Source organism: Acanthopagrus latus, chromosome 21 (genome assembly GCF_904848185.1).
Source record: "Acanthopagrus latus isolate v.2019 chromosome 21, fAcaLat1.1, whole genome shotgun sequence".
Taxonomy (NCBI): Eukaryota; Metazoa; Chordata; class Actinopteri; order Spariformes; family Sparidae; genus Acanthopagrus; species Acanthopagrus latus.
Window position 1 is genome coordinate 3,249,930 of NC_051059.1, and position 16,585 is coordinate 3,266,514.

The window sequence follows — 16,585 nt, forward strand, 5'->3', positions numbered from 1 at the left end:
TTTTTATCTAAAAAGTACTTTATATAACTTTGACCAAAGAGCATTACTTAATAGACGGTAGCCTGTCCCTGCTCCCCCACCTCTTGCCTTCCCCTTTCTTTGTCATGTCCTGTCTGACGTATTAGTCAAGGTGGGAGCAACAAATAGCAGCGCTAGGCTCAACCCAATTTGGAGAATGCTTTTGTGATAGGCAACATGGATGCCATTTCTCTGATATTCATCCCCATATTTGGTTGACTTACAACCTTTATTAACAGAGAAGCAGCCTGGTGTTAGCCACTGGATCCATCATCTCACTTGACAAAGGCTGACAGTCAAAGGTAAGAAAAACATCTACTTTTCAAACTTTGTTTATCAAATAATGACATAATATATTTGGTTTACTTCTTTCCACTTAAAATAAATAGCACAGATTCCAATTTCCCTTGGAGCGAAACATCTCTGGTAAATTTCTCAGCCATTTTATGTGAAAGTGATTTTATTTCTATTTTTTAAATTAAGTTAAGCTATTTATTATTGACAGCCTCTTGCTTTTTGATTGTTACATGCATATGTTTGCTACTAATGAATGCCTTTTCTGATTCTGCTATTTTGTTTTTATGGTCATACTAATGCAAATAACCTCTGCATGTCTCTAGAACTCCAGATAATAAACAATAATTTAAATAATACCTGTATGTTAATCAGTCAAACAATCAAACAATCAATCTTTATTGGAATAGTTCCAATTCACAGAACAATCTCATGACACTTTCCAAATTGAGCAGGTCTAGACCATACTCCTTGATTACTGTATTTACAGAGACCGATTCCCTGAATGACCAAGCACTTGGCAACAGTGTTGAAAAAAAGCTGCTTTTTAACAGGCAGAGACCGAGAGAGAGAGAGAGAGAGAGAGAGAGAGAGAGAGAGAGAGAGAGAGAGAGAGAGAGAGCAAGAGAGAGAGAGAGGGAAGGAGTAATGGAAAGCGAGAGAAAGGGGGACAGAGAGAGGAGAGAGAGAAAAGGAGAGATAAGGAGAGAGAGACAGAAGTAGAAAGAGAGAGGAAGTTAGAGGGGGGAGAGAGAGAGAGGAAGAGAGGGGGGCAGGGGTGATATAGCAGCCACATTAGTAATAGCTTTACTTTACTCCTGAGAGTGCAGCATTCTAGTAAGGGTAATAGGGTACCATTAGGCCTTTAAAGACATGTTGAAGCCTTGCCATTAAGGACTTTGTATATGAGGAGGACTTTGCCTTGTGTGTGTTTTGCTTGAATCCTAATTGAATGATCAGTGGATCAAATGTATGTGTGCAAAGACAGCTACAGGCTGTAACAGATGTTCTTTTATTAAAAGGTTAAAAAATGGGTGATGCCGCCATGGCAGAGTTTGGGCCCGCTGCTCCTTATCTAAGGAAGTCTGATAAGGAGCGTTTAGAGGCACAAACTCGTACATTTGACATGAAAAAGGAATGCTTTGTTCCTGATCCGGAGGTTGAGTACGTCAAGGCATCTATTACTGGTCGTGACGGTGATAAAGTCACTGCTGAGACTGAATTTGGAAAGGTATGTGCATCATATCAGTTCAGTTCAGTTCAGTTCAATGAATTCTAATGAAATGTAATAAAAGTCTTGACCTTTTTTTAAGAGTGTTATCTCTTTCTGCAGACTGTCACAGTGAAGGAGTGTGATGTACATCCTCAGAACCCGCCAAAGTTTGATAAAATTGAAGACATGGCGATGTTCACCTTCCTCCATGAGCCTGCTGTGCTGTTTAACCTCAAAGAGCGTTATGCAGCATGGATGATCTATGTAAGGCAACTCACTGATCAATGAATAAATTGCCTTGAATCATCAAGACATTTCAGTATCTGAAGCCACTATTCTCAACTCAATATGGCAGACCTACTCTGGGCTGTTCTGTGTGACTGTTAACCCCTACAAGTGGCTGCCAGTCTACAACCAGGAAGTGGTTGTTGCCTATAGAGGAAAGAAGAGGAGTGAAGCTCCACCTCATATCTTCTCCATCTCTGACAATGCCTACCAGTACATGCTGTCAGGTAAATAATCTATTTCAACCATCATCTTGTTTAAATACTCAATTCTGACATCATTCCATTCTTTTACTGATAATTTGGAAAATCACTTTCACTGACAGATAGAGAAAACCAGTCAATCCTTATCACGTAAGTCACACAGACAACAAAATCTTCTTCAGTATCTATGGGTTATAGGTCTTGGCCTAAATATCTCTGTCTTTCTTCTGCTCAGTGGAGAATCCGGTGCTGGAAAGACTGTCAACACCAAGCGTGTCATTCAGTACTTTGCCAGTATTGCCGCTGTCCCTGGTGGGAAAAAAGATCCATCAGCTGAGAAGAAGGTCTGTAAAACTATTCTTTCATAAGGTGCAACTAAAATATCAGTATTAGTCAAAATTGTTGCTGGTTTTCATGTCTTATTTCATGTCAGATTTTATGTCTGTATGAACCAAAATCAGGGTACCCTGGAGGATCAAATCATTCAGGCTAACCCTGCTCTTGAGGCCTTTGGAAATGCCAAGACCATCAGGAATGACAACTCCTCCAGATTTGTAAGTGTCTCTGACTGCAGTGAGGCTATATGATTTGTCTTTATTGAGAGTTCCCCCGTTTTTTATACATTACCCGTACAAAGTAATTCTACTTTTTCTCTTAGGGGAAATTCATCAGAATTCATTTTGACAACAGAGGAAAGCTAGCCTCTGCTGACATTGAGACTTGTAAGTAAAGCTAAATCCATCTATACATTGATTTCCTGAGGCATGTGTTTTAAACTCAGGCATTTTGATTTAGAAATGTATTATTCTTATATAAAAATCAAAGAGTGATGATCTACCAGTAATTTTAGCAAAACCTACACTAACAGTAAATTATTTCATATTTTTACATCATAACATCACACACGTTATACCTCCAACAGACCTTTTGGAAAAGTCTCGTGTGACCTATCAGCTCAAAGCTGAGAGGGACTACCACATTTTCTACCAGATCTTGTCTCAGCAAAAGCCTGAACTTCTGGGTAGGTGTATGATATACATGTGGCATGTGTTTATTATTGTACTGTATCATGCACTGTAACATAAAATAAATATTTTCTCTGTCTATGTTTTTAGAAATGTTGCTTATCACCAACAACCCCTATGACTACGCCTTCATCTCCCAAGGAGAGACGACAGTAGCCTCCATCAATGATTCTGAAGAGCTGATGGCCACTGATGTGAGATGAATCTTATCTTAAAACAGAAAACAATGTTTAGTCAAAGTTAATTTATAGCAATATAAGAAAATACTAGCATAACATCTTACAATTGTATTCAGGATGCCTTTGATGTGCTGGGCTTCACTCAAGAAGAGAAGAACAGCATTTACAAGCTGACTGGTGCCATCATGCACTATGGTAACATGAAGTTTAAGCAGAAGCAGCGAGAAGAGCAAGCAGAGGCCGATGGCACTGAAGGTAATGGAGGCTGGTGTATATATATATATATATATATATATATATATATATATATATATATATATATATATATATATATATATACTTTTTTAGAATAGACATTTTTATTGTCATTGTATGAAAAGAACACAAGAAAACTGTGTTTGTAGTAATATTATTCAGCAGTATAAGTAAAGGTATATCCACAATAAGAATAAAACTATATCCAAAGACAAGCCAATAGACAGACCTAAATAAACAGTTGTTGAATGAATAAGCAAATTGTTGGAGTGCAATGACTGTCTATGCAACAGACAGAATAAGTTAATACCTAATAAACAGATACCTGTTCAAACAGTTATAGTGGGGTGAATGAGTGAATAAATAAATCAATAGTTGTTATAAAGTGAATAAATAAATTAATGCATAAGAGGTGTCAAGCATTTAGCAGCACTAAGGTCCATATTGCGCATGTATTCTTGTCTGGTTGGGTGAGGAGGCTTCGAGAGTTACAGTGTTGTTAACATATTTACTTTTTTCAGATGCTGACAAAGTCGCATATCTGATGGGGCTGAACTCTGCTGACCTCATCAAAGGTCTCTGTCACCCAAGAGTCAAAGTAGGAAATGAATGGGTCACCAAGGGACAAAATGTTGCTCAGGTAATGATTTAAAGGTAACCTTCTCAGAAAAGTTTGATTTAGATTCAAAGTTCAATTTCAAAGATATTATTATTATTATAACTATTTTCTTTCGAGGTGTACTATGCTATTGGTGCACTGTCTAAATCAGTGTATGAGAAGATGTTTCTGTGGATGGTGGTGAGAATCAACCAATCCCTGGACACCAAGCAGCCCCGCCAGTACTTCATTGGTGTGCTGGATATTGCTGGATTTGAGATTTTTGATGTGAGTTTGGAATGGAATGAAAGAATCATGAACAAGGGTAACATTTCTGCTTAACATCTGAATGAATGCTCAAGGTAATTACTGCTGACAATCAATGTTTTTTTTTTCTTTTTTTTTTGCAGTTCAACACCTTTGAGCAGCTTTGCATCAACTTCACCAATGAAAAACTGCAACAGTTTTTCAACCACCACATGTTTGTGCTGGAGCAGGAAGAGTACAAGAAAGAGGGCATTGAATGGGAGTTCATTGACTTTGGTATGGACTTGCAGGCCTGTATTGACCTGATTGAAAAGGTGAGTTTTTGAGTTATGAAATCTAAATGCCAAAAATGAAAAAAACATAGCTTTATTTTATATATTTTATTTTTACTTTACTTAGCCCATGGGTATCATGTCCATCCTTGAAGAGGAGTGCATGTTCCCCAAAGCCTCTGATACCACCTTCAAAGCTAAGCTCTATGACAACCACCTGGGGAAATCAAACAACTTCCAGAAGCCCAGAGTTGTGAAAGGGAAACCAGAGGCCCATTTCTCCCTGGTTCACTACGCTGGAACTGTTGACTACAATATCAACAACTGGCTGGTGAAGAACAAGGATCCTCTGAATGAGACCGTTGTAGGACTATTCCAGAAGTCTAATCTTAAACTATTATCTTTCCTCTTTGCAAATTATGCTGGATCAGAATCAGGTAAGAATAAACTGAATGTACTACATTAACCTCCACTGAGAATGTCAATATTTTTGAAAGTTTGCCCTAGAATGATGACACTGAGATATTTCTTCCTGTGTCTGTTAATGGAATCTAACACATTTTGCACTGGTTCATTAGCTGATGGTGGAAAGGGCAAAGGAGGAGGAAGCAAGAAGAAGGGTTCTTCCTTCCAAACTGTGTCTGCTTTACACAGGGTTAGTAGAAACACCCAACTATGTGTGAATCGCTATCTCATAGGGAAACTACAGATTGTGACATAGACTTAATTTTCCATTGACATGCACCAAAATAATCACCTTAACTGGGTGTTAAACACAGAACTGTTATAACCTCCACCCACAGGAGAACCTGAACAAGCTGATGACCAACTTGAGGTCTACTCATCCTCACTTTGTGCGCTGCATCATCCCCAATGAGACCAAGACTCCTGGGGCCATGGAGAATCCTCTGGTGATGCACCAGCTGCGCTGTAACGGTGTGCTGGAAGGCATCAGGATCTGCAGGAAGGGCTTCCCCAACAGGATCCTCTATGGAGATTTCAAACAGAGGTCTGCATGTGATGAAAAAACACACAATAAAAAACTAACAATGGGAACAAACGATTGACTTGAGAATTTATTGTTCTCACAGCAACTAAAACATTTCATCTTTTGTATCTGTGCTAAAGATACCGTATTTTGAACCCTAACGCAATTCCTGAGGGACAGTTCATTGACAACAAGAAGGCTGCCGAGAAACTGCTGGGTTCTCTGGATATTGACCACAACCAGTATAAACTGGGGCACACCAAGGTCAGTAAATCCATGTAAATTAAGAAATGGATTGAAAAATAATAAATATACTATAACTGACTATCGAATCTCTCCCAAGGTGTTCTTCAAAGCTGGACTTCTAGGTCAGCTTGAGGAGATGCGAGATGACCGATTAGCCCTAATTATCACTGGCATTCAAGCCCGGTCACGAGGCCTTCTGGCAAGAATTGAATTCCAGAAAATTGTTGAACGCAGGTACCTGCTAACAGCATGGCCAAATTCTGTTTGTCTACTATTATCCATATACCCCCTTAAATAGTTTTACAATCAGCACAACCTACACCCTTAAGACAGAAAAGAAAAATTCCACAAACAAAGAAAAAGACTATCGAAGTGTCATAAATGGAAGAAAAACAAACACTTTACAGTACAAATGCAATTTCAATAAATATCGATCACACAAGAGCATTGGAAGGGGTTGGAACGTAATCAGGACAAATTGAAAAGAACATTTTTTCAAGCAGATTACAAGTGATTACAGTTTCCCCTACAGGAGCAGGATTTAACGACAATGATAATCTGTTGGTTGCAGGGATGCATTACTGGTGATCCAGTGGAACATCCGTGCCTTCATGGGAGTCAAGAATTGGCCCTGGATGAAAATGTATTTTAAGATTAAACCTCTGTTAAAATCAGCAGAAACTGAGAAGGAGATGGCCAATATGAAGGAAGAGTTTACCAAGCTAAAAGAGGCTTATGCAAAATCTGAAGCTCGCAGGAAGGAACTAGAAGAAAAAATGGTCACTCTGCTCCAAGAGAAGAATGATCTGCAGCTTCAAGTTCAATCTGTATGTTTAAGACATGTTAGCATTCCAAGAAAATGTAAAATCAAACATTGTTTGACAATAAGTAAAAATGTGCCTTTTCAATAACAACAGGAGCAAGATAATCTTTGTGATGCTGAGGAAAGATGTGAAGGGCTGATCAAGAGCAAGATTCAGCTGGAGGCAAAAATCAAAGAGTTAACAGAACGACTAGAGGATGAGGAGGAGATGAACGCTGAACTCACTGGTAAGAAGAGGAAGCTGGAGGATGAGTGTTCTGAGCTGAAGAAAGACATAGATGACTTAGAGTTGACTCTGGCTAAAGTGGAGAAAGAGAAGCATGCCACTGAGAACAAGGTAACAAAAAACTAAATATTGTACAATCACTTTGTGGTTCCTAAATAAGATCTGTGTCTGAGTCCTGGATAACATTGTCTGCTGATAATAGGTAAAAAACCTGACTGAGGAAATGGCTGCCATGGATGAAATCATTGCCAAATTGACCAAAGAAAAGAAGGCCTTACAAGAAGCTCATCAGCAAACACTGGATGATCTGCAGAGTGAGGAAGACAAAGTCAACACTCTGACCAAGGCCAAGGCAAAGCTGGAGCAGCAAGTGGATGATGTAAGAACAAATTATCAAAGTGTTTGCGTGAAATAAAGTAAAATATTGTACCAGTGAATGTGAATGTGAGTAAATTCAACTGAAATGCTGGAAATCCCACCCACCACAGCTTGAAGGATCTCTTGAGCAAGAGAAGAAAGTGCGTATGGACCTCGAGAGAGCAAAGCGGAAGCTTGAGGGAGACCTTAAGTTAGCTCAAGAGAGTATCATGGACCTGGAAAATGACAAGCAGCAACTTGAAGAGAGGCTGAAAAAGTAAATTAAACCTGCTCTGCACATTTGTATTCAAAGCTTGTGTCTGTTGCTACATTTTACATCTTTCTATCCACAGAAAAGATTTTGAAATCAGCCAACTCAATGGCAAAATAGAAGATGAACAAGCAATGTGTGCCCAGCTCCAGAAAAAATTGAAGGAGTTGCAGGTAATGAAAATAAGATACAAATGTAGGGATGTTACATTTAAATAATTCAACAACCTGTAGATATTTAAGGCGAAAAATCACTTTTATTTCATAGGCCCGTATTGAGGAACTTGAAGAAGAGCTGGAAGCAGAGCGAGCTGCCCGAGCCAAGGTGGAGAAGCAGAGAGCAGACTTAGCCAGAGAGCTGGAGGAGATCAGTGAGAGGCTGGAGGAGGCTGGTGGAGCAACATCTGCTCAGATCGAGATGAACAAGAAGAGGGAGGCCGAGTTCCAGAAACTGCGCAGAGACCTTGAAGAGGCCACTCTGCAGCACGAAGCCACCGCTGCAACACTCAGGAAGAAACAAGCTGACAGTGTTGCTGACCTGGGAGAGCAGATTGACAACCTGCAGAGAGTTAAACAGAAGCTGGAGAAGGAGAAGAGTGAGCTCAGACTGGAGCTGGATGATGTCGTCTCCAATATGGAACAAATTGTGAAAGCTAAGGTAAAATATTTAATGCATGATATTTATTTTTGAGCCACTGGTTGATTAATATCTCATGTTGTGTGTCTCAGACATATTTCATTAATTCTTAAGTAGTTTATGTGCCATTCTTAATGCTTCTTGTTTACAGAACAATCTGGAGAAGATGTGCAGGTCTCTGGAAGATCAGATGAACGAATACAAAACAAAGTCAGAGGAGGGACAGCGTTCTATCAATGACTTCACCATGCAGAAAGCAAAGCTTCAAACTGAGAATGGTAGGCATTTGATTAGAAAAGTATGTTGTGTTTGGTAGATTCTAAAATACTCATTTTATTGTTTTATCAAATCTAGGTGAACTTGCAAGACAGCTTGAGGAAAAGGATTCTCTGGTGTCTCAACTCACCAGAGGAAAACAATCCTATACTCAACAAATTGAAGATCTTAAGAGACAACTGGAGGAAGAAGTCAAGGTAGCACACAAATTCCAATAAGATGCTCATTAAGTGTAGATGAAATGTTGATACATGAGAGGCACTATGGCAGGTATGCTTTCATTTCAGGCCAAGAATGCATTAGCTCATGCAGTGCAGTCTGCTCGTCATGACTGTGACCTGCTCAGAGAGCAGTATGAGGAGGAGCAGGAGGCAAAGACCGATCTGCAGCGCAGCATGTCCAAGGCCAACTCTGAGGTGGCTCAGTGGAGAACTAAGTACGAGACTGATGCCATCCAGAGAACCGAGGAACTGGAGGAGGCAAAGTGAGTAAAAAGAAGTTTTGGTTCAAACAACACTGCATTGTTTAAAAGCAATAAACCTGAATATAATTCATCATAAATCATTACAATAAAATAACACAAATAAAATACATCATACTCAAAATCCAGGAAGAAGCTGGCTCAGCGTCTGCAGGAGGCTGAGGAGGCTGTTGAAGCTGTGAATGCTAAATGTTCCTCTCTGGAAAAGACCAAACACAGGCTGCAGAATGAGATTGAAGATCTCATGGTGGATGTGGAGAGGTCTAATGCTGCTGCTGCTGCTCTGGACAAGAGGCAAAGAAATTTTGACAAGGTTGGATTTAAAATGCAGACTGTATGGAGATTTTCATCTCTTAGAGATAGATCAGAGACTTTACATAAAATGTGAACTGTTTCTCAGATCTTGGCAGAATGGAAACAGAAGTACGAGGAGTCTCAAACAGAGCTGGAAAGTTCTCAGAAAGAAGCTAGGTCTCTGAGCACTGAGCTCTTCAAACTGAAGAATTCCTATGAAGAATCTCTGGAACATCTGGAGACCATGAAGAGAGAGAACAAGAATCTGCAGGGTAACATCAGTCTAACAGTATACTGCTGAGATATCTCTCCTGACTAAACCATTGATAATGTTGCCCTTTTTCATTCTCAGAGGAAATTTCTGACCTCACTGAGCAAATCGGTGAGAGTGGAAAAAGTATTCATGAGCTTGAGAAGATTCGAAAACAGTTGGAGCAGGAGAAGTCTGAGATACAACAAGCCCTGGAGGAAGCAGAGGTATGGTGGATTCTCTCATGCTGAACTTAAATCGGCATTTGTTATGTGGAAATAACTACTTACCTGATTGATTTTCAATTTTCATGACAGGCCTCACTGGAACATGAGGAAGGGAAGATTCTCAGAGTTCAGCTTGAGTTCAACCAGGTTAAGGCTGATATCGAGCGCAAGCTGGCTGAGAAAGATGAAGAGATGGAGCAAGCAAAGAGAAACCAACAGCGAACTGTGGACACCCTGCAGAGCTCTCTTGAGGCTGAGACTCGCAGCAGGAACGAGGCCCTGCGTCTGAAGAAGAAGATGGAGGGAGACCTCAATGAGATGGAGATCCAGCTCAGCCAGGCCAACAGGCAGGCAGCTGAGGCCCAGAAACAACTTAAGGCTGTTCATGCACATCTGAAGGTGTATATTTCACTCAAGAAGATACCTTGATACCTATCTCAAGATACCCTGGACATACTAGCTTATCAGTTGGTTTAACATGGTTTCAAATTAATGTCACACTCTTCCTCAGGATGCTCAGCTCCAGCTTGATGACTCCCTGCGAGCCAATGATGATATGAAGGAAAACATTGCCATTGTTGAGAGGCGCAGCAACCTGCTTCAGGCTGAAGTGGAGGAGCTGCGGACAGCTCTGGAGCAAACTGAGAGAACTCGCAAACTTGCTGAGCAAGAGCTGCTGGATGTTACGGAGAGGGTGCAGCTACTGCACTCACAGGTGAGATGCTGCAATTGCACCTGGCACTGTCCTTTTCTATAATTGTGAATTTACTAAGAATAGCTATGATGAAATCTTATATCAAATGCATTCAACCAGAACACCAGTTTGCTAAACCAAAAGAAGAAGCTGGAAGCTGATGCTTCCCAGCTTCAGACTGAAGTGGAGGAAGCAGTGCAGGAATGCAGAAATGCTGAGGAAAAGGCCAAGAAGGCCATTACTGATGCTGCCATGATGGCAGAGGAGCTGAAGAAAGAGCAGGACACCAGCGCTCACCTGGAGCGTATGAAGAAGAACATGGAGCAAACCATTAAAGACCTGCAGCACCGCCTGGATGAAGCTGAACAGATCGCAATGAAGGGAGGCAAGAAGCAGCTGCAGAAGCTCGAGGCCAGGGTGAGTATAAATAATTTGAGAAGTCAGATGAAGAATCTAATGAAATCACTTACGATCAAAAGCTGACAATATATTAAAAATCTATACCCATAAAGGTTGCGTACAACCTAAAGCCTATACAAAACATAAACATAAAAATAAAAATCTATATTTACATCATTCTCTCGACAGATCAGAGAACTGGAAAGTGAAGTAGAAGCTGAACAACGAAGGTCCAGTGAGTCTGTCAAGGGAATACGGAAATATGAAAGACGAATCAAAGAGCTGACCTATCAGGCAAATTTCAATTCATTTTACAAATTCACAGTATACAAAGTGCAATGTTTACTCAGTATTACAATAATCTTGTTCTTTGTTTTCAGACAGAGGAGGATCGTAAAAATCTTGCCCGTCTGCAAGATCTGGCAGACAAACTGCAGCTAAAAGTCAAATCCTACAAGAAAGCTGCAGAAGAGGCAGTAAGTACGCTAAGTATTTTAGAGAAACTGATGTTACAAAAGCATATAAAACCTGTCCAAGACCACAGCACATGTGTGCACATTCAATACCATGGCTCTTCTCAACACAGTAAAGCTCCGCAGTAGAGCAGGGAAACATGGGCAAAGGTAACATCATGCCTTAATGACATAATGACAACCTGGATGACTGAGAAACATCATCAACACCTTAATTACATTACTTTACAACCAGATTTCTCTTCAGCACAAACAAGTCAACCAACAAGCAATTAACATAATTGAGACATTTTCTACCAAAATGTAAAACTTCAGATTGAATGTAATTGAAAAATATATTACCAGTCCTGTCAGCTGGGTCCATGTCCATGTTTTAAATATATGTTTTACTATATAAGCTGCTATATAAATACAAAAATGCAAGTCAGGCACCGATTAGGATGTTGTGTTTCTATTCTACAGGAAGAACAGGCCAACAGTAATCTTACCAAGTTCCGTAAGCTTCAACATGAGCTTGATGAGGCTGAAGAGAGAGCTGACATTGCTGAATCACAGGTCAACAAGCTACGAGCCAAGAGTCGTGATGTGGGTTCAAAGGTCATTTATTAAATGTTTTCCCTTTTTTTGTGTGTAGGGCATACTATAGGTACCTGTTTTCAGGTAATTTGTATTATAGTAAATATAGCATAATGTTGCTGCAACACAGATTATGTTTTATGGTTAAAATGTTACACATATAACAAAAATTACAGCATATAATGCTCATTTCTCTTGTCTGATCAGAAGAATACAATAACAGAGGAAAAGAACTAAAGAACTGTTTATGAACATGTTGGTATATTGCAACCAGAACCCATTAATGTCACCACTTAGTGCACAGAACTTTTATAACTAATATGTAGGCCAGTAAAACTACAGAATACAACAATTTTCACAAATGATAATGCATTTTAAAACAATATTTAAAAAGAAGAAACTTATTTGATTACTTGCTTTTCTCATTTCAGAAAGGACACAACGAAGAGTGAAGCTCAAGGAATGACTTTTTGTTTGTCTGAGGCACTTCAATAGTGTCTCCCTAAGCATGTCAGTTCAGTAGAATAAAATTAATCCGCATCTCAAATTGTGCCTTGGTGTTCTTTGTTACATCCCCAAATATTAGTAAAAACATGGAATACAATCTCAGGATATTGATGACACTTAAGTTAATCATTACTATTTCACAATTAAAATGCATTTCCCAATACAAACTGTAGGTATACTACCACAATAAAAAGCTTCAGACAAAACATTATAATGTAGCCACATGCACCTCTACATATCATCACACATTTCAAGCACTTTTTTTTAGGCAACCATAGGTCAGTTTTTTAATAGTTGCCATACCCAACATGCCATATCATTAACAATACATTACTTTACTAAATTAATTAAAATATAATCTAATTCAAATCCTACCTTTTTGTCCTGTAATGCACAAGGTTCAGTCCTCATCAACAGAGCCTAGCATAATACATAGGAGTCTTCCAGTTCTCAGGGCAAACACATCAACCACTAACTTCACTGTCTGAATGGAGTCCAGGAGAAGGGGCAAGACAAGAGAAGTACAAATGGAGGAGGGTCTAATACTTACCACCTCCTCAAGTGACCCTTTAGAAAATAACGAGCATTCTATCAATAGCAGCCTCATCTCAAACTGCTGTTGGATCGGATTTCAAACTTAAGAGACACAAGGTGCTTCACACCTACCCTTGTGTGTACATGTGATTGCAGAAGTCTGAGGGACAAGGACTATGGACAGCTGGGAATGGGACCTTTGATGGAGGAATGACTGCTCCTCTAATGCCAGGAATAGATGAGGGCTAAGTAAGGAAGTTCAAAATTGTGGGAGGAAGGCAAACACCTTGCTGACATGTAGGTTCCCTGTATAGAGGACAAACTGTTACCCAGGTTAAACATGGTTAGCTGATAAGGCAGTGGCATATCAGGACCTGCCTAGAGTATGATATCCTTCTGAACGTCCATGGTTTACCAAGGAAAATGTTTGCTAATGGAAAGTACAAGTAATACTTAAAGAGGCCATATTATGCCTTTTGCAAACTGAAAAAGCCCAAAGCACAGAGTTACTCTCTCCCACAGAAAACACTGCTCTTGCACTGACAGAAATGCCTTGTTTGAAGTCAAGTCTTTACTTTCGTAGATTATAGGCATAACAGGCATAAATATATATTTTTCATATATATATTCTAAAATACATATGGGTCTACCACAGCAATGGTTACCAGCTGCAGCAACATCATTTTCTAAGTGCTGTATCGTCTGATTTGTTTCAGTTTCTTGAAGACATTTCAACTCTCACCCAAGAGGCTTCTTCAGTTCTAACTAAGTGGAGGGGAGAGGCTTTTAAACTCTGTGTGGAAGTGTCCTTACAGAGTCATTAAGGATGGGTGGAGATCAGAGTCATTGGGGCCACTTGTGGGTTGCTGACCCAACCGGCCTTCATGTGGGTTGTTAGGGCTAGGTGAGCCCAGGTGTGAATGGTTGTTAAGCTCTCTACAGAGGGAATTCAGTACTGCATTGTAGGTGGGTGATAAGTAATGTTGTAGGTTACCTCCTGTTTAAAGAGGGTCGTTTCAGTTTGACATAGATGGATTATTTTGCTCCTCCTTCAGACAATCTATTTTCTTTGGCTAGGATGTTTACATTGTTGTCCTCAAAGTAATGATTCTCCTTCAGATGTAAGTGGACAGCAGAATCTTGACCTGAGGAGTTCGCATTCCTGTGTTTCATTTATGAAGAGGTTGTTTTGTCTCCCCAATGTAAAATCTGGGCAATCCTGGTTTCATTGAAAGGCATACACTACATTACTCTGTTTATGCCTGTGTACTTTGTCATTAGAATGCACACGTTTTTTCTGCCTCAGCATGTTGGTAGGTCTGAAGTGAACAGGGATATGATGTTTATTGAAGAGCCTCCTGAGTTTCTGAGTTTATCCCACAACAATGACAATGCTGTTCCCTTTTTTCAGTCTCGTCCTCTTTGTCTGCTCTGGATCCTTAAAAGGTTTTGACAAAGGTCCAGTTTGGGTAGTCACGGGTTTTAAGTTCTCCCCTGATGTGCTTCTTTTCCTTCTCCTTGAGTTCCCTCCTCAGACAGCTTAACAAGCATTCACACCTGGGCTCACCTAGCTCTAACAACCCACCTGAAAGCTGGTTGGGTCACAACCAACAAGTGGTCCTAATGACTCTGAAACTCAGATCTCTTCCTTAACTTTAAAGGCATTATAAGGACCCTCCCACACAGAGTATAAAAGCCTAACCCTAACACTAAATCACAAGCTTAACAAATATAATACAGGCTACAGTATTTTACCTTACCTAAAATAAAAGCTCAGGGCTATTTTAATTCAATGTCATTAACCCTAAGAAAAACTTAACAAGAGAAAATTAGATTCTAAACAAGATGTAACTGAGGATAAAGATAGAAACTGGTATAAAAGATGATCTAACCAAAGTCAAAAAAAAAAAAAAAAAAAACTGAATCGTTTTGCTGTGGAAGATGTATTATCTTTCAAGGATGCCAAATAAAGTAATATAACAATCATATTTACATAAAAGTGCTCTCAATAATGCTTAACTTGAGTCTTACTTTTGCAGTTGTTTATGACATTATATTGTTCCCTCTTTCAGAGAGTTACACTGTCAATGATTGTCTGTCTGTTACTTAATCACCTGTTGCTGCTTCTCTATGTAAAAACACTTCACTCCTCTGCCCTGCGTCATACGCTCTCCACTTAATCGCCTCTGCCATGAAGGCAGCCAGCAGGAATTTCACAGGTTATCTTTGTGCTCAAGGATACAACACCATGCCAGAAGGCAAGGACAAAGTGAGAAGCAAGCATACGACCAGCTTCTGAAACTTTATTAATCTAACAAGCGGTGGTGTAAGCCTGATATCACATCTGCTCCACAGTGACTTATAACATAGATATGTTTCCAAATGATGCTGTCTTTCTGTTTCCATTCCCATAGCCACATTTATTTCATGTGTATGGTGAACAAAGGAGATGTATTTTGTATACCTTGCTTTCAGAGGAAACACACAACCGATCCAGTAACACTCTTCCTTTTGTTTAGTTTGTTTTGGTGAATAATGGTGAAATTTGACTAGATCCTAGAAAAAGTTATTTTAGACATACATTTAACATTTACTTTAACATCCCTGTGTTTGACATACACAGGTTAGATGAGCTACCATAGTCACCCCTTACTGAAGAATGACTTCTACTGTACGCAGGGCACTCTGAGAGTGCTGGAGAGCTCCCTTGGTGATAGGCTGTTTCTCCCTAAGTGTGTGAAGTGTGAAGGAGGTCACAGGCCCTTCCTTCCCACTGTTGTCAGACTGTACAACTAGCACTGCTCCCAGTAGACCCCATTCACACAACAAAACGGAATTTTGACAGAAATCTTGAATGAAGCTCCCAGGTCCCTCCTTCTTCCTCTCTACAGCCCTGCCTTCAAAGCCCCTGCCTACAGAGCAGCCTGCTGTGCACGAGCAGGCTTGTAACCATGGTAAAATGGTGCATGCTGCCGCGAGTAACTTTATTTCTCAACCACCAAATCAACCACCTCATAGCGTACTGAACAATGTTATATCTGCCCGGTCATTTGAAAGACACTTTTGCTAACCAGTAGCCATAAAGACAGAGGTAAACACCAGAGTTAGCATACAAGCTAACAAGCTAGATCTACAAACAAGCTACGTAGCTTGACTGCAACATTGTATGGCGGTATTGTGCTTTTGCGAGTATTACTGAAACAACCGCCACCATAGCCTTGTGGTTAAGAAACAGAATGAAAGATATATCAAGCAGCAGTCCTTACTTGTCCAGCAGAAAATCTGCTAACTCTGCGTCGCTCTTGAGTCCTTACAGCTCCCACAGCTCCCTCCGCCTCTGACATGATACTCTGATATTTATCCTTGTTTTCTCTCTGGTTCGGTCCAATTCTTTGTTTTTACGCCGCTTTTCTTCGTCAGTCTTGTTATTTGATTGCTTTAATGTCGGCTATGTTGGGGCATTTTTCGGCTCTGTTTTTGTTGTCTGTTCTCTGCCATTATTTACAGTTTGGGTTTGAACTATCTGACCAGGTAAGAGCAGGCACTGTGCCTGTGTGGGGGAGGGGCACTGTTGAGTACGTGCTCTGCAGGGGAGGGGGGCTGCCAGCAGCATGGAAGAGAATGATGACACTTCTCAGACACTGCCCTTGGCTCTGATTGGTTGTGTTGATCCATGAGCGGTGGATTCTTGCATCAGACTGAATGCAGTGGTGGCCAC

General features: G+C 40.1%; 1 protein-coding gene across 1 annotated transcript; it reads left to right on the top strand.

The window, feature by feature from the left end:
• Positions 1–428: 428 nt before the first annotated feature.
• Positions 429–12,364, top strand: LOC119011895 (myosin-7-like). The gene is made up of 38 exons (XM_037085341.1): positions 429–444; positions 1,335–1,543; positions 1,646–1,789; positions 1,881–2,037; positions 2,136–2,163; positions 2,249–2,357; positions 2,475–2,567; positions 2,672–2,735; positions 2,936–3,034; positions 3,129–3,232; positions 3,334–3,472; positions 3,994–4,112; positions 4,209–4,358; positions 4,481–4,651; positions 4,737–5,046; positions 5,188–5,264; positions 5,413–5,618; positions 5,738–5,861; positions 5,941–6,077; positions 6,415–6,670; positions 6,761–7,003; positions 7,095–7,271; positions 7,381–7,526; positions 7,603–7,693; positions 7,788–8,177; positions 8,308–8,434; positions 8,511–8,629; positions 8,720–8,916; positions 9,043–9,226; positions 9,314–9,479; positions 9,560–9,684; positions 9,775–10,083; positions 10,196–10,399; positions 10,499–10,795; positions 10,967–11,071; positions 11,158–11,253; positions 11,713–11,847; positions 12,258–12,364. The coding sequence occupies exons 2-38, from the start codon at positions 1,343–1,345 to the stop codon at positions 12,276–12,278; spliced, it is 5,820 nt and encodes a 1,939-aa protein (XP_036941236.1). The 5' UTR covers positions 429–444; positions 1,335–1,342; the 3' UTR covers positions 12,279–12,364.
• Positions 12,365–16,585: the final 4,221 nt, after the last annotated feature.

Coding starts and splice junctions, on each gene's coding strand:
- LOC119011895 (XM_037085341.1), top strand. CDS start 1,343: ATGGGTGATGCCGCCATGGCAGAGTTTGGGCCCGCTGCTCCTTATCTA. Junction 9,480..9,559: donor AGAGAACAAGAATCTGCAGG/GTAACATCAGTC, acceptor TTTCATTCTCAG/AGGAAATTTCTGACCTCACT. Junction 11,072..11,157: donor TCAAAGAGCTGACCTATCAG/GCAAATTTCAAT, acceptor CTTTGTTTTCAG/ACAGAGGAGGATCGTAAAAA.